This window comes from Mustela erminea, chromosome 10, assembly GCF_009829155.1.
Source record: "Mustela erminea isolate mMusErm1 chromosome 10, mMusErm1.Pri, whole genome shotgun sequence".
Classification (NCBI taxonomy): domain Eukaryota; kingdom Metazoa; phylum Chordata; class Mammalia; order Carnivora; family Mustelidae; genus Mustela; species Mustela erminea.
Window position 1 is genome coordinate 85,634,897 of NC_045623.1, and position 25,985 is coordinate 85,660,881.

A 25,985-nucleotide genomic window follows, 5' to 3' on the forward strand; every position below is an offset into this window, starting at 1 on the left:
GATGCTGGTGAGGTAAGAGGAGAGTCAGAAGGGCACTGGTGTCCTGGAAGCTAAGTGAAGATAGTGTTTTTAAAAGTAGGAAGGTGACCAACTGTGTCAAGTCAGATGCTGCTGGTCCAAAGAAAGATTGAAAGTTGGTCATTGCTCTTAGCATCCCAATACAAGTCAGGCAAAAACGGGACGGAAGTGAATTCAATAAATGATGGGAAGAGACGGGAATTGGAGCCAGTGAGTACAGACAAGTCTTAAAGAAGTTTTGCTGTAAAGGGGAAAGGGTGTCCGATCAAGAGAGTGTTGGTATTTATTTCCACGCTTTTAGGATGGGAGAAACAGCAGGTATGACAGGAACAATCCTGTAAAGAGGGGAAACGGAACGGGGGTGGAGGGATTACTAAAGCTCTCCCAGTAAACAGACAAGAGGCGATGGTATTTGATGGGTAGCAGATCCAGAAAGTCTCTCCCTTTCACAAGCTAATCCATGTCCGTTGAAGAATTTTTCTCCGTACACCTGCAGACCCTGGCCCAGTGCCCTGCTCTGCGCTTGTTGAATTAGCCCGAAGAGACCCCAAGCAACCGCTACGCGGTTTGTTTCATAAAGGGGGGTGGTCCTAGCCCTGCGCTCTAGGATCCAGACTTTCGAGCTCCAGACCCGCTCCCTTCCTTCCTCGCCTCTGCGCGTACACCTCCGCGGTCCAGGCCGGCGGACGTGGCCCCTGGCAGCCACCGTATCCGAAGTCAGTTTGATAAAAAGTAGGTGCTAGTGGGGGTAGGGCTAACACTTGGGGGTGGACTTGAGAACCGAATTGAGTGAGGATTGGGCCGAGAGTTCAGGGGCGGAGTTTAAGAGCGAACTCTAGACAGAGAGTGGACCGAGCTCATGGAGGCGGGGCCTAGTGATGAGCCGGGGCGGAGATTGGGCTGTGGGCGGTGTCAGCGCGAGGATTGGACCGGGTGCTCTGGGGCGGTGCTTGGGGGGGGTAGTGCCGTGTCGAAAGTCAGAGGTCAGTAAATAGTGGTGATGTCATGCAGGCAAGATGGCGGAAGGGTGAGCCCGTCATCCAGCTCTCGGGCGTTGGGGCCTGAATTCTCCCAGGGTCGGGGTGCTGGGCCAGGGTCCCTGTGGGGAACAGGAGGCCGGCCCGGGAGTGGACGGGGCTGAAAGGGCGGGGTGGAGTCTCAGTGCGAGGGGGTGGGGAAACGGTCTGCCAAGTCTCGGCCCGCGGACCACATCTCTGGGAGAAACTGAGACCCGATCATGCGCGGGCAAGAGTCGCACGGCAGGGCCGCCAGATATATCTGTCTTCGCAGGGAGGACGTGGGCTGGTGGCGGAGCTGGCTGCAACAGAGCTACCAGGCAGTCAAGGAGAAGGTAAGCCGGGCCGGCGCCCTTCCTCCGCCAGGGCCTCGCGCCGCCTCATACAAGCAGGTCCAAGCTGCCCCGCCCGACCAGTGTGGGCGCTGGGCCTCAAAGATGAGGCCCACCCGGGCCCTACTGTTACCCCTGTCGGTCTTGGGGAGGACTGACCCCCGACTCGGAGCAGTGTGACACAAGCCACGGTGAAATACAGATTGTTTTAAAGGCCGGAGCTTCCTTTTTGTAGGAATCCATAGGAAGAGCAGTTTATTCCAGCTAAGGAAGTTCACAGCTTCGTAGAAGAGAGAACCTTTGATCGATTACGAAGAAGTCTGCAATAGAAACTTATTTCTGTAGTCATTCGAATACTGGAATTCCACAGCTAGCACTCTGACAGGTCCTGAGGGTGCAGATGCTATCCTGGGCCTCACAAAGCTCACAGTCTGGTGGGGAGGCAGCAATCCCTGTGGGATGATGAGTGAGCCTTGGCTCTGCCAATAGACAAGGCTGTTGTGTGTTTCTGTTCCACCCCATACTAGTTTGTCAGAACCAGCCCAAGTGAATCCTGGAGGAAAAGTTAACTACTGTTTACTTCAAGAAATTGGGGTGAGTCCTGCTTCAGGGCAGACTCCAGGAGGCTTCTGATCTCAGTTAAATCAGTCCTCTGCTCTGGGGGCATTTTAATACCTCCTTTAGCCTACATACTCCTGTTCAGCCTCTCAGCTAGCTACAGCCTAGCTAATCTGAGAATGTCCTGAGTTGTTTATGTTGTTGTTCAGGAATAAGAGAATTTCACACTGAAGTTTAATCGAAAAGCTCTCAAAGGACCTCAGAATACTGTTGAGCGATCTCCTGGAAGGAGAATCTGACATTCATTCAGCAACTGGGGCGATGACTTTCTGTGTGTTGCCCTCAAGGCCGGTCTTACCATAACTCATAGATAGTTGGTTGGCTTTCCATCTTTGTTCTTGGGAAGCTCCCTGTTTGAGGCCAGGGTGTGGATGTTGTTTCTGCCTTTGACAGTTCCCCATTCAGAAAGAGGGGACTTAATTTCCCTCTCAGCTAGTTACTGTTACATGAACTTGTACAAGTTATTTAACCTCTCTAAACCTGAGTTCCCCATCTGTAAGATGGGAGTACTAAGAACACCTACCTGATAGTACTGTTGTGAGGATTAAATAATAATGTGTGTAAAGCACTAGGAACAATACTTAGCACACCGTAAGTAGTATATAAGCATCAGTTATTTTTATTAAGTCCTGAGGAGGGTGCTGGGGAAACCTCTTAAACACCACTAGTCCATTTTTACTTCCATTTTTTCCCTTGGTCATTCAGTGCTTTTCTGGCCTTGCCCCCCTTGCCTTCCCATTTCAGCTCCATCTAGAATACTCAGTTCCCAGGACCCTCAGTTCCCTTGCACCCCTAGCATCCATTGCCCTAGAGACCACAGTTCTAAGTTGGTGCTATAATCTGTCTTCCTCTGCTCCTTCCCTCCTCCTGCAGTCATTGTGCTTGTTTGCATTTCCGCACAGACACTGATAAAGGCATTGCTCCTTGGTCCAACCCCAGATTCCCCAAGCTTATTTAGGCCTGAGCACCAGCCCCCAACAAGCTTTTTCAGTCTCTGATTTGCTTTTCTTCCCCTTATCTTCGAAACTTTCCCCAAACCTAACTCTTCCCTCCAGTGCTCTGTTCAGCTACTTCCTCTTTTTTACCTCTAGGAGAAACCCTCGCCTCCTACTTTTTATATTTGAAGTCAACAACATGATCTCTCATAACTCTCTCCCCATCCCTGTGGCCACCACATGTGAGCTTATCGGTAAACACACTCAGCTTCACCTACCACTTGCCAAATCCATCGGGTGGTTTTCAACTCTTATCTTCCTGGGCCTTTCGGCTGCATTTGACACTAGTGATCACTCAGCCTCTTTCTTGAAACTCTACTCCTTTGGCTTTGTGGCTTGCTTCTCTCTCAATTCTCCACATCTCCTGGCTCTTCTTTCCTCACTGTTGCGTGACTTTCCCTTCTTACCCTTTAAAGGAGCGGTTTTTGAGGGGTCTTGTCCTCAGCTCACTGCTCTGTTCACTCGACAAACTCTTCCTGGGAGACTTCTCCATTTTCATGATAGTGTGATTCCTAGTCCTATTCTCTGAGCTTTACTGTTGGAGAATAACTCCTGCTGGACAGCTGTCCCAGTTAGCCCACTGTCATCGCACATCCTACGTGACCAAAATTGTTGTCATCACCTTCTTTCTAAGCCTGCTCCCCCTTCCGCATTTTCTCTTTCAGCTGGCAGCAGTCCATCGACCCAGTCACCTAGGGTAGCAGCCAGTGGCTCTTCCTCGACTCTCTCTTGCCCTCACTCAACCCATTATTTAATCCCTAAATCCACCTTTTTTGCTCTTATTTCTTGAACCAGTCCCATCCTTTCATCCTGACCAGCACTATCCTTATTCATATTCTCTCATTTCCTTTTCTGAACTTGACAGCAACCTCCTGATGGGTTCTCTTCCGCTTCTGATCTTGTCACTTTTGTCAGGCCAGTCACTGGAGTGACCTATGAAAAATGCAGAACTCATCCTTTCCCCCCTCCTTCAAACTCTCAGTGGCTCCCCAACTCCCACAACGGCTGACCAGGCCCACCGTAGTTGCCCTTGGCAGCCTCTCCAGCTTTCTTCCAAACTACGTTTGCATTTCCTTCAATGTTCATTAGGACTGAAATGCTTAGAGGCTGCAGTAAACCCTGGGCCCTGCTGTGCCCCGGCTTCCTTTACTGGCTTCTCTTGCTCATTCTTTGAGGTGCTCAATCCAGGCTTCCCTTCATCAAGTCTTTCTAACTTCCTGAGAAAACATCGGTCACCACTCTGGTCTTGTACACTGACACTGTCATGGGAGCATTTTTCCCGGTAGATGATGACCTTCTTGAGGGCAAGCACCCTGTCGGTTCATACGGGTCCCCTCAGAGCTCACAGTCTAGTGAGGGAGAGACAGCCGTTCATCACATTATCATGGCAATGGTTATATAATTAAAATGTGCCCATGTACATGAAAATTTAACGAGCAGACTTTCTTTGAGCACGTACTCCATGCCAGGTTCTATGTCATACACAGGGAGAGCATCAGTGAGCAAAAAACACGGGCTCGATGTTCACAGAACTCTGTTATGAAGCTAGATACTTGAACAAACAGTCATAAGTCTGCAGCATGACAAATGTTAGAGAACATGCAGGTACCCTGGGAAGCAGGGAGCCAAGCTAATCTGAGGTGCCATCAGGGAAGCTTCTCTAGGGAGGTGACATATAAGCATAGATCTGAAGGAAGAACCAGAGTTAACCAGGTGAGGGGGGCCATTCATTGTGTTTGTTCACGTATGTGTTCCGAAGAGTTACAGTCATGGGTTCAGACACCCTGGAGGTAGGGAGGATGCTAAAGCATTTGAGAAACTTGCAGAAAGCTAGCTAGAGCTCAGAGAGGGACACAGTGGTAGGGGAGAGTCTGCCAGAGAAGAGATGAGATGAGCTTTGGAAGTGAAGGTAAAGATTTTTTGCTTGCTCATCGGATACTGTGTAAGCACTGAAGAATGGAAAGCAGGGACAGCCTGGTCCGCTTTGACTTCCAAAGCTCGCAGCAGTGGCACAAGGAGAATGTAGTGGAGGTCTTTGATGCACCCTGCAAGGAGTCAGTTTGAAAGAGCAGGTTGGCCTAGACCAAGGTGATGGCAGAGTGGATCGAGAGAGTGAATTAATAAATGACCCCTCCACCCTAATTAAGTTGTCCTGAGTCTGAAATGGAGATATGATTCCCACTCCCAGAGAAGCTTCTTATCTATAGATGACACTGCCCCATCCAGAGACGTCCCAAGCTGATGAAAACTAGGCAGGCCCTTCCCCAAAGAAAAAATCACCGGAACCCTCAAAAATGCTAATACACACACACACACACACGCACACAATGAGAAGGCTTGCCAGGGCAAACACAGGTAGTATGGGAAGGTACCCCGCAGATTGGGTAAGGATGAAACAAAGCAGGGCAAGACTCAGACTGGAACTGATGGCCTGCGGTCTCATGTCATCTGAGTGCAGGACGAGTGGCACGTCAGTCTGACAGAAGCAAATATCCATTCTGCCCTGTGGATGAATAGAATCCTGGCGTGGTAGAACCAAGAACCCCTCAGAGAGAATCCAGTCCAGTATTTCTCGACATCCCCTTTGTTGAGTATAAAAACCACACACCTTTTTACTGGCATTAAATTGTCAGGAATTATTCATAAATGCTTTCTAAGCTAATGTGACAGGTTCATGAAATTTTTCAGACAAATAATTTCACATACTGCCACATATTTCGACTGAATCTCCCTGTAACAAAAAAAGGAAAAGTAGGAACACTTTCCGTTGATTAAAAAAATCACATACCTTTTCTTCATGTTATTTGAATTGAAACAAACATCACAACTTAAAGCATATCAGAGCAACACGTCAGACTCTGTTTTGTTTCCAGACAACATGTGACCCTTCCCCAGCCTGCTCTTGAACCACTGACAGGGCCGCCTCCCTCATTTTATAAGAGAAACCCGAGACTTGATGTTACCTGTGGCCCCAGAGCTTCTAAGTGCTGAGGCTGAGACTCCTCCCCATTCTCAGAGCAGCAGGAAGTCCCTCTGTGTGCTGCTGTTCGGTAATCCCAGGTCATGGGCTTGAGACAAGCCAGCATTGTTTTTGTGCCATGGCACCTGAGTTTTCCATGTGTCTTTCTGGGACGGAAGAAGCCCAGAGAACAGGAACAAAGGGTAGTGGTGCCAGCTGGCTCTGTCATCCCTCTCTTGTCTTCCGTAGTCCTCCGAAGCCTTGGAGTTCATGAAGCGAGACCTGACGGAGTTCACCCAGGTGGTACAGCATGACACAGCCTGCACCATTGCGGCCACAGCCAGCGTGGTCAAGGAGAAGCTAGCTGTGAGTACTGCCTCTGCCCTTGGAGTGACTGTCCCTCCAGCCTGACCCGACCCAGGCCCCTGGTGGGGACACCCCAACCTTTGTACTACTAAGTAATTGTTTCTGCCCAGAGGCTCCCACTTTGAAAGAATGGTGTCTGTCGAGCAAACAAGCTACATGGAAGAAGTATTAACAGGCTGTCCCATTTTTGTATTGTATCAGCAAAATGTTTTCCTGTTAGCAAAGTCATTCATTATAGACAATTTCGAGAATACCTTAAGTAAAAGAAAAAGACCTAGAGACACCCTTAATTCCATCTCCCAAAGATAACAGCTGTTAATATTGGGGGATATGTTCCTTAGGTCCACTTTCTTTTTCAAAACTGGAATCAACTGAATGTCATGTTTTGTAACCTACTTTCTGACTTGATCATTGCAAACCACGCTCTCCAGCATCATAAATGGCCTGTTACTTTGCTCTGTAGGTTCAGCCAGTTCCTAGGTTCCTACTGCATTTTTTACTGGTACTATAAACAGAGCCACATTGAACATTCCGATTGCTAAATTTTTGCCCTTAGTATTTTCTTTATAATAAAATACTGGAGGGGCGCCTGGGTGGCTCAGTGGGTTAAGCCGCTGCCTTTGGCTCAGGTCATGATCTCGGGGTCCTGGGATCGAGCCCCGCATCGGGCTCTCTGCTCAGCGGGGAGCCTGCTTCCTCCTCTCTCTCTGCCTGCCTCTCTGCCTACTTGTGGTCTCTGTCAAATAAATAAATAAAATCTTAAAAAAAAAAAAAAAATACTGGAAAAGATCATAGGGTGAGTACAATTTTAGGCCTTGTGATACTTATTGCAAAACTACCCTCCAGAAAGGCTGTGCCAAGTTATATTCTTACTGGCCCTGTTTTTATTGATCAAAGAAAGACGTATAGCGGAATCTTCTTGCAAGGTAGGAATTAGATTCTAAAAGTCAGCATGAAAAGTGAAAGTTGTATATGGTTGGCTATCCCTGCAAATTTCAAGCTTCTGATGAGGTATAATATACAGGTTTTGTATGAACAGTTTCTCCTTTAGTGTTGGGACAATTGCACTTTCTTCATTTGAGCTTCCGCTGAACCATTTGCCCTGTGATTAGAGGCCATGTTATGAGAAACATGTTTTGGAGTTCTTTCCACCAACCTTATTTAGTTAACTCTTGTAACTTGTTGTAAATTACTGTCTGCCTGCTAATCCCAGCTGCTGATGGGCATGGACGACAAGGAGTAACCCTGCTGATCTGCTAGAGTCCAGCCAGGAGCACAGATGCCATTCGTTTCTTCCATTCATTCCTTTTCTTCATTCATTGATTGTATATCTGTGCCAGCATGTGCCAGCACGCTCCTAGATTCCAGCTGTAAAATGCTGGGATAGCCTCATCAGGAGTAAATATTATGGTTTCCATGAGGTTTAGAGCTTGGCCCTGTCAGCATCCCATCTGTGCTTTGCTTCGAGGCCATTCTGACCAGTGTGGCTCAAGCTCTGTGTCCCATTTGCTTTTCTAGCTGATCCATATGTTGGCCCTCAGCTGGTCCCAGGTTTGCCTCTAGGCAGGGATATCTGTTCTCATCCTGCCCGTATTTCCCCAGCCTTTTGTACAAAATGTTCCACTTGCTGAATAGCCATGATGATGAAATTGTAATATTACAGTACTGCTGTTTGGTAAATGTTTGTTGTATGCCAGGCATTGTACATGCCTTATCTTTTTTGTCACAGCAGCCCTCTCAAGGAAGTCTGTTTATCCACATTTTACAGATCATGAAACAGACTCATGGAGGTTTAGGTCTCCAAAAGTGGTACCTTTCCCACTACTCTATCCAGAGGACCTCTTCCCCACTTACCGTGTATGGCAGGCATCCTCTCCTGCCAATTGTTGATCACCCTGACTGGCCTTGAAATTTTGATGAACCAGTTAGAGAGTTCTGCTCTGACTTACCCAAGCCTACTGGCTCCCCATTCCACACCCCCATCTGGTGTACGGAGGGACCCTGGCTGCCTCTGTCCTTCTCCAATCCCAGAGATGGGGTGAGAGGCCGTGAGCACATCCCTGGTCCCCACATAGAGAGCACACTTTTGCCCCTGATGCTTCACCCCTCAGTACCCATCCCCTAGATTATAGCCTGCTGCTGGGCCACCTGTTTCCTCTGCCTGCTTCTCTCTGCAGACTGAAGGCTCCTCGGGGGCAACAGAGAAAATGAAGAAGGGGTTGTCTGACTTCCTAGGGGTGATCTCCGACACCTTTGCTCCCTCACCGGACAAAACCATAGACTGCGATGTCATCACCCTGATGGGCACACCCTCTGGCACAGCTGAGCCCTATGATGGCACGAAGGTATCCATTACATTCATCCTTCTCTGCAGGTGCCTACCGGCACTGGGTTCTAGCTTCCAACGTGCACTCACAAAAGTGATACGTGTTCAGGCCAGAAAATAAACATGTGTATGTAACTAAATTGAAGAATACTAGTAAGCAGAAGTATAATGATTCCTAAATCCATAATCCCATCCCTCAAGGAGAATCACTGATCTCTCTTTGGTGTCTAACCTGTCATTTCTTTTTGTTTGCGAGCACTGGTAAAGATAGTTTGGATTTTTTTCTTTTTACCCGAAAAGGCACTTTATACCTGCCATTTTATAACCTGCTATAAAAAAAAAATGTTTAAAATATATTAGCATATTTCTTAATCACCATCATCGTAATGTCTTTGAATTCTTGCAAGTAAAGATAGCATTATTATTCATTTTCCTCGTGTTGTACATTTAGATTTCCTTCAGCTTTCAACCGTAATAAGGACTGCTCTACGGGCATGATCCTCTCAACACTGAGGTTAAGGCTGATTTCCAGTGGGAATGAGTGCATGGGCCGAGGATGTCTTCAAAGCACCTAGATCAACCACAGCGGCAGGATATTTCTTACACATTTTATCTTCTCAGCATTACTTCTTACATTTCAGAGTATTTTCTCCTAAATGCACAGTGTGATGTCACGGCAGCTGGGCCTTCGTAGCATTTTTACCACATTGAAATTCCATTCGAAACACAATGATTTTTCAAGTATTATCACTAATACCACCACTTAGTGACCATTTGAGTAGAAGTGTGAAATTTCTTAAATTGTAGGATTTTAAATTCTAACAGTAGTGGATCACAAAGGCCCTTGCTGAAGTTCTGATGAAGACAGCCAGTCCTTGCTTCACATAATAGGTTTTCTGTTTGTCACTCCTGTGACCTTAACAGGAACCCAGGAGGTAATTCATTTGGCAGACTGCTATGAAATTTAGAAATTCTTGGGGCACCTGGGAGGCTCAGTCAGCTAAGCATCTGCCTTCGGCTCAGGTCATGACCCCAGAGTCCTGGGATCGAGCCCCATATCAGGCTGTCTGCTCAGTGGGGAGTCTGCTTCTCCCTCTGTCCCTCACCTCTCTTTCACTCTCTCAAATAAATAAAATCTTTTAAAAAGAAAAAAATATTAAGTTCTTGATGAATGGTTTTAATTTGAGGGAGCTACATTCCTTCAAAATTTACCCATAAATTTGGGCTTTATTAATATATTTGAACTAACATTTTTCAAGTTTCACATAATTCAGAAGCATTTTATACATATAATTTTGTAGTCTGCTTACACTGTATTTTCTTAGTTCCCAAGGTAGAATAAATACTAGGGGAAAGACTATTTTTCTGAAGGCCCCAGTTTTGCCCTCATAGCCCAGTGCTCTCCTCTCTAGCCATAGGGTGAGCTGACGAGTGCCCCGTGGGTCTGGCAGCCAGCAGGGGGAGAAGCTGGATTGAGGTTGACTTCTAGTGAGAAGAAATGTATAGGGGAGGGACATCTTCAAAGCACCTAAATTAACAACAATGGTAGGGTCTGCTCTCAGAGAGGACATGTGTTCTCTACCTAGCGCTCCAGAAGTCCTGTTCTTTGTTTCTTACAGGCTCGCCTCTATAGCCTGCAGTCAGACCCGGCAACCTACTGCAATGAACCAGATGGTGAGGGGGCAGCTGTGAGGGGGCAGGCCTGTAGGGAAGGGAGGTGGGGGGATTCTGGGATGAGCACCCTGTTTGTCTCTGATAGCATAGGCCTGGCTCCCCTGTGTGGAGGGACGAGAGTGGGGCTAGAGCGCACCTTACGTGTAGCGGGATGGGTTGTCAGTCCCTTTTCCTCCCTGAGCCTGAACTGTGTTCCTCCTGGTCTACAGAGACTTTACTCCACTCCCTCCCACTCCGCTCAGGCCCCCATCCCACCCCAGCCCTGCTGCCCTGCCTGCCTTCTCTTGAGCGTTTGCTTGCCAAGCCCTGCCATGCAGCAAGTCCCAGGCTGGGAACTGGAGCTCAGAAAGAGAAACGGGCAACCGTGGAAGCAGTGATAGTAGGGATGGAGTCCTGCTTCCATAGATGGGAGCCCAGAAGGAAAACATCCAGCCTGACCTGGGGAACCTAGGAGGTAACACTGACATGGAGGTTTTAAGGGTGAATTAGGAGTAAATTGTTCTTGGCTCGGTCGGTTGAACTTCCTACTCTTGGTTTTGGCTCAGGGTCATGAGAGCAGGGTCCTGAGATCAAAGACTCAGGGAGGAGTCTGCTTATCCCTCTCCCTCCCTCTATGCCCCCCTACTCACTTGCTCACACTCACTTTCTCTCTAAAATAAATAAAATAAATATTTAAAAAATAAATAAATAAAAACCTCTCTAGAGGGCGTACCTGCCTGACTCAGTCAGTTAGTTAATCATGCAACTCTGATGTCAGGGTCGTGAGTTTCAGCCCCACATTGGGTGTAAGAATTTACTGAATAAAAAAGTAATGGGATGAAAAAAAAAAAAAAAAAAAAGTAATGGGATGCCTGGGTGGCTCAGTGGGTTAAAGCCTCTGCCTTCGGCTCAGGTCATGATCCCAGGGTCCTGGGATCGAGCCCCGCATCGGGCTCTCTGCTCAGCAGGGAGCCCGCTTCCCCCTCACTCTCTGTCTGTCTCTCTGCCTACTTGTAATCTCTGTCTGTCAAATAAATAAATAAAATCTTTTAAAAATAATAATAATAATAAAAATAAAAGCCCTCCCTAGAGAACTACTGAAGGGTTTTGTGGGCTGGGGTAATTAGATTTTGCGTTTTGTGGAAGAGTCATCAAGCATGGTTGTAAAGGGTAAACTAGAGAAAGACAGAAGATGAGCAGACTGGAAGGAGGCTTGGTAGGAAGGCCAGAGCCTAGGGAGTGGCAGGTGCATGGAAGAGGACAGTGCATACGAAGACACTGAGGAAGTGGCATGCAGAGGGATCGGATAAGGGAGGAGTCCAGGAGGGCCCCCAGGGCTCTAGCGGATAACCACGTGGGACAGCGTGGGAGAGAAGAAAGTGAACACACGTGGGGTTTGCTGCGCTTGAGCAGGCAGGAGTGTCCGAAGCACACCTGGACCCCCGGATCTGGCGCCCAGAAGGGTAGCTGGGGCTGTGAAGATGGAAGAGTTGTCAGCGGAGGCAGTGGTTGAAACTTGTGGTTTAGTGGAGCTCATCTTATGGGAAAAAAGAGAAGGAGAAGAGCTAAGGAGAGGAAAGGAGGAGCCCACTGAAGACTCTGGTGGAACAACTAGAAGGGTGGGAGGAAAATCACAAAAGCCCAAGAAGCCAGGAGAGAAGAGGGCTCCCAGGATCAGGAGATGGATTGGTCACATGAGGGAGGGCAGAGAGGTAGCCTTTAGACTGGAAACATGGGGCCCGTGAGGACCTGAGAATAGTGGTTTCAGAGAGGAGGGGGCTCAGTGGCCAAGTGTAGTGGGCTAAAGTGTGAGCAGGCTTGTGAGAACATGCAGACTACAGGCCGTCCTAGAGATCACTTTTCAGTGCCTTGCCATGATCAGTGGGGCCTACTACCCCATTACCCCTCCAGACCCCCCACCTTTGGCAAAATGGCTTTGGAAAAAAACTTAAGCTTCGCTCACTGTCCTTGTCCATGCTTAGGTGTCTTTTCTGTAGGCCTAGTGTTCCCTCTCCAGACCCAGGAAACTGACCATCAGTGTTTGTCCCTCTGCAGGGCCCCCGGAATTGTTTGACGCCTGGCTTTCCCAGTTCTGCCTGGAGGAGAAGAAGGGGGAGATCTCAGAGCTCCTTGTAGGCAGCCCCTCCATCCGGGCCCTCTACACCAAGATGGTGAGGGCGCAGCTGGCAGCACCTCACCCAGCTTTGGTTTCAGGTGTCGGGAGGTGGAGGGACATATCCAGAGTCACTCCGGAGTCATCTGGCCCAAAGAGCCATCAGAGACTCTAGAGGCAGACCAGCCAGGTCCTAAGCTAAAAATCCACGTGGGTAAAGCTGATTTACCAAGCTTCTGGCACTCATGTGAGAAATGGAAGGGCCAGCAAAGCCTAATGGGAATTCTTCTCTCCTTCCTTGGCCAAGCTGGGTCGGGAAGGTGGGTGTAGGGGTGGAGGGTGTAAGTGCTCTGAGAAGAACCGCCCAGCCACTTAACCACATCTGAAATCCAGAGCAGCTATGGGCAGGCTGATAAGACTGGGGGCACAGACCCTACGCAACCACTCCCAGAGTCTCATCTCCACTGTCCCCTCCCTCCAGGTCCCAGCAGCTGTTTCCCATTCAGAATTCTGGCTTCGGTATTTCTATAAAGTCCATCAACTAGAGCAGGTATGCTGGCCTGGCCTGGGAGGTCCTCCACTCAGCCCTTGGGGAAGTAGGCTGGATTTTGTTGAGGGAAGAAGGGGCACCTGGTACCAAGAGCTCTGGGGTCAGGGCCAGGGTCTGGGAAGAGCTGGCCCTGACCACTTCTGGCCATCTTTTCCCACCCCCCAACACACTCAGGAGCAGGCCCGGAGGGATGCCCTGAAGCAACGGGCAGAACAGAGCATCTCTGAAGAGCCTGGCTGGGAGGAGGAAGAAGGTAAGAGATAGTGAGAGGCGGTGGGCAAGTAACAGGTCCTGTCGTGCCTCTGGGGACCATCTGGTCATTCTGTGAGCATTCTGCCAGAAGAGACCTGATACCCAGGGAAGCATAGGGCATATATACAGCCTCTGTATATGCTGAGGACAGGCTCAGCTAACAAGGGAATGTTTGCCTGGGCTGGTGGAATTCCTGGTTCAGGTGCAGAAATCACTGGGTCAGGAGCGGCAGATTCCCCTGCCAGCCCGTGGACCAGCCCCTTCAGAGTCACCTGGGATGCTGACTGGAATTCCAGATTCCCTTCCCACCACCGCCCCCCATTCTAAATGAGACTCTGGAGGGATGTGGCCAGACTTGCTTTTTGCTTCATGCTCAAGCACAGGAGCCCAACACGGGGCTTGAACTCGTGACCCTGAAATCAAGACCTGAGCTGAGATCGAGATTCAGACACTTAACCAACTGAGCCACCCAGGCACCTCCAAACTTGTATTTCTGACAAGCTCTCCTTGTAAAGTGCATGCCTAGCCGGGTTCAGGAACCATTGGGAAGTGTTGGCTTAAGGAGGTAGCCGAGCATCCTCTACCTGGTAGCTTGGCTTAGGCAGTAAGTTAGAGCCACCGTAGGCCGTTAACACATCTATTAAGTGTTCTCCTTATTAAGGAAGGTTAAGTGTTTTGTCCAAGATCATGCAGTGAGGATATAGCAGAGCTGGTCCTGAACCCAGAACTGATTTACTATCAGATCTTAACTTTCTAATCTATGACACCACCTTGGGCTGTGCTGCTGGAAGCTGAGTGTCCACCAGCCATATGCTAGGCCTCGGGGGTAGGAGATTTTTTGACCGACAGGGAGTATCTGTGGATGAACCATGATGGGGAGAGGATGAGGAAGCTGGCACCCTTTAGTCTTGACCAGAGTAAGCTTTGGCAGGAACCTGAGGTCTGTCTGCAGAGCGCTCAAGGTTGCCTTGGGGCTGACCAGGGCACATAGCCCTCTTCCCCTTTCTCTCTCGACAGAGGAGCTTGTGAGCGTTTCACCCACGTCTCCAAAAGAGGCAAAGGTTCCTGTGGCCAAAACTTCCACATCCCCTGAAGGAGGACCTGGCCCCCTGAGCCCCTGTGAAGAGAATCCTGTGACTCCAGCTGAGCCTCCTACAGAGGTGACCCCGTCAGAGAGCAGCGAGAGCGTCTCCCTCGTGACGCAGATCGCCAAACCTGCCACTGCAGCCGAGGCACCAGGGTTGCCCAAGGACCTGTCCCAAAAGCTTCTAGAGGCATCTTTGGAGGACCAGGGTCTGACTGTGGATGTGGGTGAGACTGGGCCCCCGCCCCCAGCTCCGTTGAAGCCCCACACCCCTGCTGGCCGCCCCAGTGGCCCAGAGCCGAGGCCTCCAGCCAGAGTAGAGACTCTGAGGGAGGAGGTGCTCACAGACTTACGGGTGTTTGAGCTGAACTCCGACAGTGGGAAGTCTACTCCCTCTAACAATGGAAAGAAAGGTAAGTCAAGGCCAAAGCCCTGGTTGGGGGCGACAGGGGGGAGGAGGGCTAGCATTGCTAGTCTGTAAGGCAGACTTGTGTCCTCACCCCTTGGGAGGATCCCAGCAGCAGGTGTCCTTCATTTGTGATACTGATGATGATGACAGCTGCTGTCTGTTAAGTGTTTATTACCATATTTCATGCATTTAAAGTGTACCTGTTTTCTGAAATGAGGGTGCATCTTACAATCGTTAGGGTCTTAGTTTCAACAAAGTAAGGTTTGTGCCAGATTCACTTAATTTCTTATTACATCTCACAGCCCAGCGAGGTCAGTATTATTGTCCTTTCTTATAGTGAAAACAGTGAAGCTCAGAAACATTAAGTAACTTTGCTCAAATTTGCATGACCGGGAAGTGGCTGGCCCAGATTCATACCCGGGTCTCTTGGACTAGGAGCCCGTGCCCTTAGCTACCACCCTGTGCCAGTTTCCCTGCATTTGGACGATGCAGCCTTGTGCTGGGTTGGAAATCCCTGTGACATTGATGGATGTCAGAGGTCTTCTCCGCTGGGTGACCTCAGGCAAGTCATGTAGCTTCCCTAAGCTTACTGCATTGTTATGAGTTTGAAACATAAACAGCACTTAGAGGCACAGTTGAAAAAAGAATAAAATGAATCCTCATGAACTTGCTGTGACCCAGCTTAAGTAATAAAGCTTTAGTTTCTTATCTGTGTAATGGAATTTTAGACTGGAGACTGACTTTTTGTCAAAGGGGAACCTCTCTAATTCCTGGAATTAAAGGACAGTGATAGCTCTGGTGTTGACTTTTTTGCCACATCCAGACTGCCTCTTCAGAGATAGCTGATTGTCCGAAAGGCTACTCCACACACACACACACACAGTCTCTGCTCACACACCAGCCTCTCCTGAAACACACATGCACGTGCACACACACACACACAGTCTCTGCTCACACACATACCGATCAGCCACAAAACTTGCCCAGCAGGTGAGCCCATGCCTGCCAGCGCAGTGAGGACTGGTTTGCCACAGTGGAAGGGAGACTGGCCCCGCCCCACCCCTACCCTGCTCCCTGATGGGAACAGCAGGGTAGGGTTTCCAGTTTCCAACACAATGCTTCCCTTCTGGCTCTGGTTCAGTGAGGTCATCCATTGAGCTCCTACCTACTCTTTATGAGACACTGAGGAGGGAGGGGCAAAAGCCGCAGTCTTTATGATGGAGCATGAAGCAGTATGGGCCAGGCTCGGTGCTGGAGTTCAGAGAAAGAAGGAACCTCCGGCATTGGCAGTTGTTTCACCGAGGAGACGGGCGTTGTAGAGGAGAAGTGGAGAGTTTGGGGCAGGTGCAGGGGGCATGGTAGTCCCGGATGAGGGACCTATGACGCGTGGATAGCAGAGGCCACGGGGCACCTTGCAGGGGTGGTGACGGAAGCCCATTTTGTTGCCGTATTATCTCCCAGGAGAGAGAGGAGCAAAAAGGGTGGATGGATTAGCTCAGAAGTAGAAATTAAGAGACTAACCTTAAGGCAAACTTGGAAGGTTAGACTTGGCCTGACCGGTACTGAGAGCTTTATATGTCGGGGCTAAGGGCTCGGGCTCTAGGGTTCAGAAAGTTCTGGGTTCAAACCCCAACCTTGCTCCTAAACCATATGACTTGAGAAGTTACTGATCTTCTCTAAGCCCCATTTATTCCTTTGTAAGTTGGGGGTAACTGTTTCACCATAGGCCCTCATTCAGGGAAGAGATCTGAGTAGAGCCCTGTTTTGGGAAATGATAATAAGGAACCATGTCTGAGCACTTATTATGTCTGTATAGGTCTGTGCTAAGCACTGTATATGCACATCATTCAATCTTCACAGAAGCCCAAGAGATCGGAGTAATTTTCCCCATTTTTTTTACTGGAAGGAAACAGATCAATCACCCACCCACCAAGTATTCAGAAAAGTGTAAAACAGTGTTTGGGGAAGGTGGAAGAACAGGTGATGCCCAGAAGGCAGTGGGGGGTTTGGCTGGGTGGTGCAAGAGGCCCATTTGAGGTAGTGGTTATGTAGAACTGGGCCATGCGAGAGCGGGATCAGAAGAATTAATGGTGGGTTGAAGCGGGACAAAATTAGATTATGGAGAAGCTGTAGCACGAGCTCTCCATCCCTCTGCTCTCCTGCCTCTGACACGCTCTGGGGTTGGGGGGGTTGCAGGAGGGCTGGGGAGTCGCTGCAGAAGACCCACTAGAAGCAATTGTCATCACTTAGTTGGGGGAAGCTGGGGTCTTGGACTATGGGGGCCCAGTGGAAACAGAGTAGAGAGAGAGGATCTTAAAAGAATGAAGGCTTGGAGACAGTGACTCCTTTTCCCTCTTATGTCCATATCCTTAGAGGACAGAGGAGAGCTTGGTCCCTGCGCGCAGCAGAGTCTCCTGCGGTGGCCTCGCCACAGGGTTTCCCAAGGTCCCACGGCAGTCACTGTCATTGTAGAGCTGCTTCCTGCCTTCATTTTGTCCCAAGATCCACTTAATCTCAGAGCCTGGACTTACCCTGCTCAGGCTCCCTCAGCAGGAGGGAGGAGGAGAGCTGGGGGTAGGCCCGTGGCCCCGAGCTACGAGGAGCCCTGGGCTCACGGCCCTCCTTCCCCAGTGACTGGCCTGACAGTGGCTTTTGCCTCCATTTCTTCTCTGGGGAAGCAGAGTTCTGGTTAAACAGAATAAAATGAGTTGAGTGACAACACTGTGAGATTAATAATCACCCGAAAATTCCCCTTTCTTAAAAAAACAACAGCAAAACTTCATGAAAGCTTAAATTGTTTTGGCATGAGTCTGTTCTCCGCCATGCGCACGGTGTCAGGGAGATCTTAGCACTCTTGTCGTGTGACAGGACAGGATGGGGGAAGGAGGCACATGAGAAAGAAAGCCCTGATTCTCATCTCTGCCACTCGAAGCCTTCATCTCGTCCTCTAAATCGGGACTGTTCATACTCGCCTCAGAGGGTGGATAGGAAGTGCTCCAAACTGTAAGCTGATACTCTGTTTTCCACCCCTGGAAGGGCTGCCCTTGAATTTAAAGCCTGAAAATGAGAGTTTCACATCCCTGGAGGGCAACCTGAGGTCAGGGAAAGCTGTCATGGCCACAGCCACAGCTCTGAGATGAGGAATCTTTCAGGAGTTGGGCTTCTGACCCACAGAAACCTCGGTGTGTGCCACCTGAGTGTCCCGAAGACATAGGGAGACTTGGATGTGGCGTCTGAAGATCCGGGCCTCTGTTGCTGGTCTGCCCTGGCCAGTCATGGGGCCACATGCAACACGACTTACCTCGGAGACAGTGCCTCTGACAGCCCCATATGCTAAATTCCCACCATGTGTACATGTTACGTGCACTTCACGTTGATATCACTGTTGTATCTTAGAACTGCAGGCCCAGGCCTACAAGGAGTCCCCAGGTACCTATTCATAATGCAGAATTCTGGGCCACTTACCTGGGCCTGCAGGGTCTAAATGAGGGGGGTGGGGAGGCAGTCGTCTGCATTGTAATCTCCTGTGTGGTTCTCTGCAAAGAGGGTGGTTTTATCCTTATTTTATAAATAGACTGAAGCCCAAAATAACTTAACCCAAGACTGTACAATAGATAAAAAAGTAGGGATTCACAGGTCTGCGTGGCTCCAGAGACCAGGCATGATCTCACAAGGCTGCTTGTGGCCAGCCAGGTGGCTAAGAAGAAGAACAATACAAGACCCCTTATAAGGACCGTAGGGGTGCTTGGGGCAAGGGTGTCAGACCCTGGGTCCCTGGTGAGGAGCAAGCTGAGCAAGAAAAAGCAAGGACGTGTTTATAGGTCATGTTGTTGAGAGATCAGGGACCTACTCTTTTTGAAGGTACTTTTAATAGACGAGAAAAAATACGAAGCAGTTTATGTTCATTTTAGGGAAAAAAGAAAAAGAAAATTACCCCCCGACCTCATCTCCTAAAGGTAATTCTTGTTAGCATTATTGTGGGTATGTTATGCATCTTTTCTGTATGTGTACAAACATCTCAGCTTATTTTTTAATAGAATCATGCTGCATATACTTTTTTTCCGCATCTACTTTTTTAAAAAATCTATTTTTGTAGTTTTCTTCTTAGAATAACTTTCACGTGTACATTTTTTTTTTAATATTGCCTGTAAGTCATACCCAAATGTGCATGTTGAGAGCAGTGATTGCCAAACTTAGCAGACATCGGAATCACCTAGAGCAGGGATTAGTAGAACTTTTCTCTCTACGGCCAGATCACAAATGCTTCAGTCTGATGGAACGCCCTCAGCTCTGCTGTCGGCGCAGGAAAGCAGCCGTGGGCAATAGGGAAACAAATGGCAATGGCCCTGCTCCAGAATTTAATTTCCCAAAACAGGCAGTAAGCTGGATTTGGTCCTCGCGCCTCGTCTGCCAACCCTGCTTTAGAAAAGGATTCCATGAATATTTATTGAGCACGAACTCTGTATTGGAGGCACTTGGCAGACCTGAGAAAGGAAAACAAAGCTCCTGCCCTCGGGGAGCGCACATTCCAGTTCCTCTATTATTACAAATAAGCAGAGTCAGTCTCATGATGTGATATATTCGAAAGCTGGTAAATACAACAGGGAAAAAACAAGTAGTTTAAAGTATAAGGTAAGATGGTTTGGGGCAGCGGAGGCGCCTGCGTGGCTAGTTGGTGAAGCGGTTAAGCGTCTGCCTTCCCCTGGGGACGTGGTCTTGGGGTCCTGGGATCAAGCCTTTTATTGGGCTCCCTGCTGGCCGGGGAGCCTGCCTCTCGCTCTCCTTCTGGCCACCCCGCTCATGCTCTTTATCTCATTCTCTATCTCAAATAAATAAAATCTTCTAAAAATAAATAAATAAATTTGGACTGTCAGGGTAGGCCACATTTAGAGGGGACGATTTGAGCAAGGGTGTGAAGGAGATGAGGAAGTTGGCCTGTGGATGGATGTCTGAGGAGAGAGTTCTGGGTACAAGGAAGCCCATGCAAAGGTCCTAAGGCAGGAATGTGTCTGGTGTGTTTCAGGACTAGCAAGGTCAGTGAAGGTAGAGTGGAGTAAGTGAAAAGGAAAATGTTCTTTGTGTATTTCTTCTGGAAGATGTCTGTGGCTATGGGGAGCCTCCACACCAGACTGCGTCACCACTATAGTAACTTCCTTTTTCTCACTTAATAGTTTTAGACTGTTTTGCCATGTGTATAAGTGTTCTGCAGCCTAACATTAAAAGTCTCATAATCTATTATGTAACTATACCATTTATTTTTAAAATTCCCTATCAGTGAACTCTCAAGTTTGTTTTTGTTTTTGTTTTTTTAATTTTCATCACTATAAACAGCACTACAGTGAAATTCCTTTTGGTTAAATCTTTGACTCCAGGATTTTTCCTTAGAATAGATTCCCAAAAGGAGGATCACTGAGCCAGAGTGACAACAGAATGTGAGACCTTTGATGTATATTTGCCAGGCCCTTTTAAAGAGTTCCGTCGCCCCCAGCTATAGACTGTCCATACATACCCCCTCCCGCCTTTCACGCTGTGGATCTCGGTTCCAGGCTCAAGCACGGACATCAGCGAGGACTGGGAAAAGGACTTTGACTTGGACATGACCGAAGAAGAAGTGCAGATGGCACTCTCCAAAGTGGATGCCTCTGGGGAGGTGAGTGGGCCTGGTTGGCCTCAGGGAAGCAAGCCCGATGATCCCAAGGTCTGAGGACTCTCCCCATCGGGCCCAGCCATCCCCTAAGGGTGGATCCCTGCTCCTCTCTGAGATGGTAGCTCTGGGAAGGGTGCTGGAGCCTCCATTCAGGCCCTGAATTGTTCCCATCAGCAGGCTCTGCTTGCCCTAAGTTCCAGGATGGATGGTGGGAGAGTTCCTGACATTAGCTCTGCATGAAAGTCACCTGAGGAACTACTAAAAAAAACGCAGGCTCCAAACCCTGCCCCACATCTTCTGATTCATGGTCCCCAGCGATGGGACCTGAACAGATTTCCTGGCCTTGGGGCAAACGGCAGTGTGATCTAGGGCAAGTCACTTAACCTGAGCTTCTGTTTCCCCATCGAAAACCTAGAACTGGCCCTAGAAGCTTGTAAGCTGTGATAGATAACACACCTAGACATGTTAGGCATCGTGCCTAAGACATGGGAGTAGCAGTGAACATTACTGAAGCCACCACAAAACCCAGTCCAACTAGAAGCTCAGAGGCCTTCCTACTCTTAGGCTTCTTTACCTACCAGAGTCGAGTGGGTCATTTTGAATGAAAGACAGGGAGAAAAGCTCTCAGAACTACTAAGTGACAGGACTGAGGCTCCAGCCCAGACATCTGATTCAAGTCAGTGTTTCTTCCACTGTCACCCAAGAACCACATGATTCCTTCCACCATGTAGCTCATGAACCTGCTGTAAAGAGGGCAACAGATGAGAGAGACAGGCAGGGCCTTGGTTTTCATATTGGAAAACTGAAGCCCAGGGAGAGGTAGAGACCCACCCAAGAGTCTTTGGCTCCTGTGACCTCACTATACCCAGAGCAGAGAAGGCCCCTGAGCCCCTCTCATGTCACAGGGGCTTGACGCTTTCTGTGTTTCTACGGCCCTCTGTAAAACCTGACAGCTGGTTACGTAAGCAGAGTCATTCTACCGCCTCTCAGACCTGGGATCAGCTGACAGCAGGCCGACAGAAAGTGCCCTGGGGACACTTGAGCTGGGGGAGCAGGGTGCTAGAGCCCCTGAGGAAGACCCTGTGAGTGCCCGAGCCCAGTGCCACCTTGCTTCTGGTTACAGTGCCCCTCTCCAGTTCTCCTTAAGGGACTGACCAACATGGCTCCTGGAGGCAAGGTGTCCCCTTCTAGCATCCAGTGTTGGCTAGTGAAGCATTTCCTTTGGGTCTGCAATAATCAGAGCAGCAGACCCACCACTTAGGCGGAGGGCAGCTCTGCTCCCCAGACACATTCCTTAAGACAGTGGTTCACTCTCCCAGAGGGCAGGAGGGTATGGTCCCAGGCGAGGCTGGGGGTGGGGGGGGTGGATGGGCTGGTCTTTGCGGGGGGGGGGGTGTTGGGGGGGGACTATACAGAAATGGAGGCAGCAAGGGGAGGTTGGGCCTGGGCTTGACTCAGAGGAGTAAACATGTATTTGTGCTCTCCATTATCCCCTTCTGTCTGCAGCTGGAAGATGTTGAGTGGGAGGACTGGGAATGAGGGGAGCCGGAGCGTGCAGCTCCCCCGCCCACAGAACCTCCCACCCTCTCACTCGTCTCCGCCCAGCCCTGGAAGACACTGACTGAGAATGTCCCTCCAATGGCCTCTGTCAACTAGAGCTCTGGGCACAGATTCTGGGTGGCTCCTTGCTGGTCCTTTGGACCTCTGCTCACATCCGGGAAGGGGTTCACTAAATCCAAACCAGGAACTCTGACTTGTGCCAACCATAGGATGACTCAAGGGGGAAGAGACTTAACCCCCTCACCAGAAGAGCCTACATTTCTCTGCTGAACACCCATTGTTCTTAGGGACTCTTGCTGGGAAGTCCCAAGGGATAATTTTAGCCCCTCTACCTGTGTAGACGGAAGCTAAGCACCAATCTCCTGGAGGAAGCGGAGACAACACTCTGTCCACCCATAAGCAGGCAAGGAAGGCCATCCCACCGTCCTTGGCTAGACAGGGATGGCAAGCACATTCTGGTTCCTAGCCCAGTGAGTAAGAGGCATTGCTCTCTGGGAAACTTGCCTCTCCTGGGGAATCTTTCCATTCCCAGAAAGGTTCCTCGTGGTTCCAAATCTAGAGACCAAACCCTGAGTTCCCACCTCCTTCCTCTTGTCTGGCCCAGGCTGGTATGTCCCCATGCCTCTCCCAGGGCTTCTTTGTGTCAGATGCACCCAAGTCCTTAGCCCAGCTGTGCCACCAGCAAGAGTCTGCTCTTGCATTTCTTCCCCTCCCTGAGAAGGGAGGGGGTCACTTCAGGCCCTTCTGTGCATTGCCTGGCGGGATACCTTGTCCAACCAGCTACCCACCTCCACCCCCCTGTAGCTTAGGACACAAGCCAGCTACCAACAGTACAGAGCAGCGATCAAAGCCGGGTACTTCTGACTCTGGTAAGCCCAGCTTCTCCCCCTCAGCCCTTCTGCTTCTTGAAGGGATATGCTGGGGGTGAACTTCTTGAGGCTCTCATCAGGCTTCTGCAAAAGCTCTTCTTCCTGAAGACTGACCCAGTCTTTGTGGCTCTCACCCTCCACTCTGGTAAAGCTGTTCCTCTCTTGGGGGAATGAGGGGCTGCAGGAATTCCTGGAGACCCTGGTGCTTCATGATGCTGCTCGGTGATTCTGGTACTGAGTCTGGTTTATTCACCAGTGATCTAAAGGGAGTGTGGTCAGGTGTGTTAAGAGAGTGGCAGTCACTTCCACTCCAGACCTTCAGTGAGGGGGTGGGATGGAAAGAATGTTGAATCTTTTTTTTTTTTTTTTGATGGGATGGGGTTTTTCTCTTTGTAATTATCTTTAGTTTAATTAACCTTTTGGTTGTTTGTGCAATATTATATATTTTAAATTATAATGCATCTCCCCAGAGTATTTTGTAGCCAGGAAAAGAAAAAAGGAAAAAAAAAAAAAAAAAAGATTCTAACAGCTGTTAGTTTTGTAATTAAAAAAGAAAGAAAAAAGAACTTTGTCCTGAACCTTTTCCAGACTTGCCGTTAACAGCATTAAAGAGATTCAACAGAAGCTGGAAGGTGTCTGGGGGTCTATTCTTATCCCCAGCAGTGGCTGCCCCAGAGGCAGGGCAGGACAAATACAGTGTGCAGGTTGGCTTCTGGCGTGGAGCCTGGGGAAGGGGCAGGGATGGCAGCAGGGGTGGTCTGGGTCCCTAGGAGGTCCCCTCTCCTCACCTCAGACTCAGCTTAGACTCTGGGGTGAGGCAGAGACCGGGCCCCCAGCAGGCCTCTCACTGAGGCAAGGAGTCAAGAGGCCATCTCTGCATTCCCAACGCTTCTGCTTTTATTTGGAAAGGAAGTTGCAACAGCGATGGTTCCAGTTGCTCTTGGTCACTTTTCCCCTCTCCTCCCCCCGTGTGTGTGTATGATTCTGGGGTCTATTTTTCATTAACTTGAGTTAAACACCTGTGTGAAAATCACTTGTTAGCTGTAATAAAAGGGAAGTCTGAATGAGGCCCTCTGGTTGCATGAAGATCTTTTAAGGGAAAGAGAAGTAAAGCTGGGGAGGGTGTAGGTAAGTTTCAGGAGAGAAGTAAAGTGTAAAATACATATCAGCATCTTAGAAGCGGGTTTTTGGGTTTGCTTTCTCCCCCTGCTTTATTGGGGAGGACTTGCCATTGCTTTTATCAAGTGCTTGCTAGCCACGGATGCCAACTAACTTCTTCAATTGAGGGCCGGAGGATCATATCTGGTTCCAGGAGCCGCTTGAGCAGGTCCTGGCATTCGGCCGAGATGCCCAGATGAGTGGGGAAGGACACCCCCTTCTGCTGCTGCCACAGCATCTTGGGGATGTCTGTGTCGTCAAAAGGTAGGCTGGCACAGAGCATGACGTACAGGACCACACCCATGCTCCAGACGTCCCCCTTCTTGCTGTCATGGGGGATTCCCTGCAGCACCTCGGGGGCGGCGTAGGCTGTGCTGCCGCAGAAGGTCTGGCTCAGCTCTCGGCGTGACTTGGGCAACACCTTCGCGAAGCCAAAGTCAGTCAGCTTCAGGTTAAAGCCCTGCAACAAGGCGTTCTCACATTTGAGGTCCCGGTGGGCCACACCACAGCCATGGCAGTAGCGAATGGCCTCGACCATCTGACGGAAGAGGGCCTTGGCCCGGCTCTCGGGCAGTGGCCCCCCATTCAGCACACAGTCAAAGACATCCCCTCCTTCAGCCAGTTCCATCACCAGGTAGATTTTCCCATCGGCAGACTCCAGCATCTCATACACCTGGATGATGTTCTTGTGGTCCAGGGTGCGAACAATCTGGAGCTCCCGAGGCAGGAATCTCTGGATAAATTCTGAGGAAATGGGAAAAGATGTGGGGTATCAAGTCCGGAAGGGCATAACTCTCCACTGTCTCCTGCCTCCCAGCTTCTGTCTGCCCACCGTGTCTGGTTCTGGTGCCTGGGTTCCCATTCAATCGTAAAGGTCTAGCTGCTTGGACATTGCAAAAAATGCTCACACTTATTTTTTAGTTAATATATTATTCAAAGGAACAACTCCCTGTACCCTCAGGGACTATTGTGAGCAATCTGTGAAACCACAGATATCAAAGTGCTTTGAGGGATTTTAGACAAAACCACTGAATCTCAGGTATGAGGCCTGATTTGCCCACAGCGTGGTGGGCCAGCTCCTCACACACCTGCCTCCTGACCCATGGTTCCCAAGCCCTGTCTTCCTTTTTCTCACTTCCGCCTGCCTTGGCAGCAGCTCCTACCCTCTGCCAGCCTAGGCCAGGGCCTCTCTGCCCATCTCTGTGGCAGACAGAGGGAACAGGGAAGGCCCAGCAAGTTGGGGTTGTGCCTCCGAGAACCCTTTACCTCCTGCCACTTTAATCTTGGGTTTTAGAGGTGCAACGTTCCTGGACTGCCAGCATCCTCCTCTTCCCCGGAGCCACAAACTCCCCTGCACTCCTTGGTTCCAGACCAAACGGGAGGAGGGGACGATCCTTCCCAACTGGAGGAAGTGCCCACCCACCTCAACCAGCCCTCCCTTCCTCCAAAGGGGCCCCAGCTCACCTTCTGGCCCTCCCATCTTGTCTATAATTTTAATTGCCACTTTTCTTTGGTGTTTTTTGGAAAATGCTTCTTTGACTTTTGAGTAGGTCCCTTCCCCAATGGTCTTGCCCAGCTGGTACCCACTGGAGAGCAGAAAGTCCTCCATGCTGTCTAGCGCCTCCTTCCTTCCTATCACCCTCTCAGCTCATGCTGCCTCGGTGAGGCAGCTCTACTCCACCATCGCCCTTGGCCTGCTCCTTTTCCCCCCAAGGACTTCATGCGCAGCCGCCCCCAGCGCTAGAACATTCTCCGTCTGAACACAGCAGCCACGGGTGGTGGGGAGGGAGAGGGCCAGACATTTTAAAACTCCGGCCCAATTGTGATGTAAATGCTGTGTGACCCTTGGCCAAAATTGTCAGTGCCCTTACCTGCCCTCACCATCACCACCACCAAACCCACCACGGGTTAAGTCCTCGCCGAGCCCTTGCCCCCGTCCCCCAGGCGGGCAGGGAGTCGCAGCCCGCCCCGGGGCGCTCGGGGGCGTCTGCGCGCTGCCCGGGATGAGCTGCTCCTTTTCGTGGACGCCACCTCGCGGCTGCTTGCAGCCGCCTCCTGCG

General features: G+C 49.8%; 2 protein-coding genes across 7 annotated transcripts; one reads left to right on the forward strand and one right to left on the reverse strand.

Annotated features, from left to right (window-relative positions):
* Positions 1–676: 676 nt before the first annotated feature.
* On the forward strand, positions 677–23,831 carry BSDC1 (BSD domain containing 1). 5 transcript variants are annotated; one of them, XM_032301462.1, is made up of 11 exons: positions 677–750; positions 1,309–1,369; positions 6,188–6,304; positions 8,482–8,649; positions 10,250–10,304; positions 12,339–12,454; positions 12,878–12,946; positions 13,121–13,199; positions 14,216–14,695; positions 20,238–20,341; positions 20,513–21,802. In XM_032301462.1, exons 3-11 carry the CDS (start codon positions 6,209–6,211, stop codon positions 20,576–20,578), a joined length of 1,233 nt encoding a protein of 410 aa, XP_032157353.1. In that variant the 5' UTR covers positions 677–750; positions 1,309–1,369; positions 6,188–6,208; the 3' UTR covers positions 20,579–21,802. The 5 variants fall into 5 exon arrangements, with proteins under 5 accessions (XP_032157353.1, XP_032157350.1, XP_032157348.1 ...); XM_032301459.1 differs by lacking the exons at positions 677–750; positions 20,513–21,802 and adding exons at positions 960–1,045; positions 21,845–23,831; XM_032301457.1 differs by lacking the exon at positions 677–750 and adding an exon at positions 960–1,045 and having other exon boundaries at positions 20,513–21,801.
* Positions 23,832–23,920: 89 nt separating this feature from the next.
* On the reverse strand, positions 23,921–25,886 carry TSSK3 (testis specific serine kinase 3). 2 transcript variants are annotated; one of them, XM_032301463.1, is made up of 2 exons: positions 25,390–25,708; positions 23,921–24,669 (listed from the first exon to the last, which is right to left on the reverse strand). In XM_032301463.1, exons 1-2 carry the CDS (start codon positions 25,532–25,534, stop codon positions 24,008–24,010), a joined length of 807 nt encoding a protein of 268 aa, XP_032157354.1. In that variant the 5' UTR covers positions 25,535–25,708; the 3' UTR covers positions 23,921–24,007. The 2 variants fall into 2 exon arrangements, with proteins under 2 accessions (XP_032157354.1, XP_032157355.1); XM_032301464.1 differs by lacking the exon at positions 25,390–25,708 and adding an exon at positions 25,797–25,886 and having other exon boundaries at positions 23,983–24,669.
* Between the last annotated feature and the right edge of the window lie 99 nt (positions 25,887–25,985).

What these genes read in the sequence shown, in the direction of transcription:
- TSSK3 (XM_032301463.1), bottom strand. Translation starts at nt 25,534, where the DNA reads ATGGAGGACTTTCTGCTCTCCAGTGGGTACCAGCTGGGCAAGACCATT. An exon ending in CAAGATGGGAGGGCCAGAAG is followed by an intron (nt 24,670 to 25,389) that starts GTGAGCTGGGGC and finishes CCATTTCCTCAG; the next exon opens with AATTTATCCAGAGATTCCTG.
- BSDC1 (XM_032301457.1), top strand. An exon ending in GGGCCCTCTACACCAAGATG is followed by an intron (nt 12,455 to 12,877) that starts GTGAGGGCGCAG and finishes CCCTCCCTCCAG; the next exon opens with GTCCCAGCAGCTGTTTCCCA. An exon ending in AAGTGGATGCCTCTGGGGAG is followed by an intron (nt 20,342 to 20,512) that starts GTGAGTGGGCCT and finishes TGTTCCCATCAG; the next exon opens with CAGGCTCTGCTTGCCCTAAG.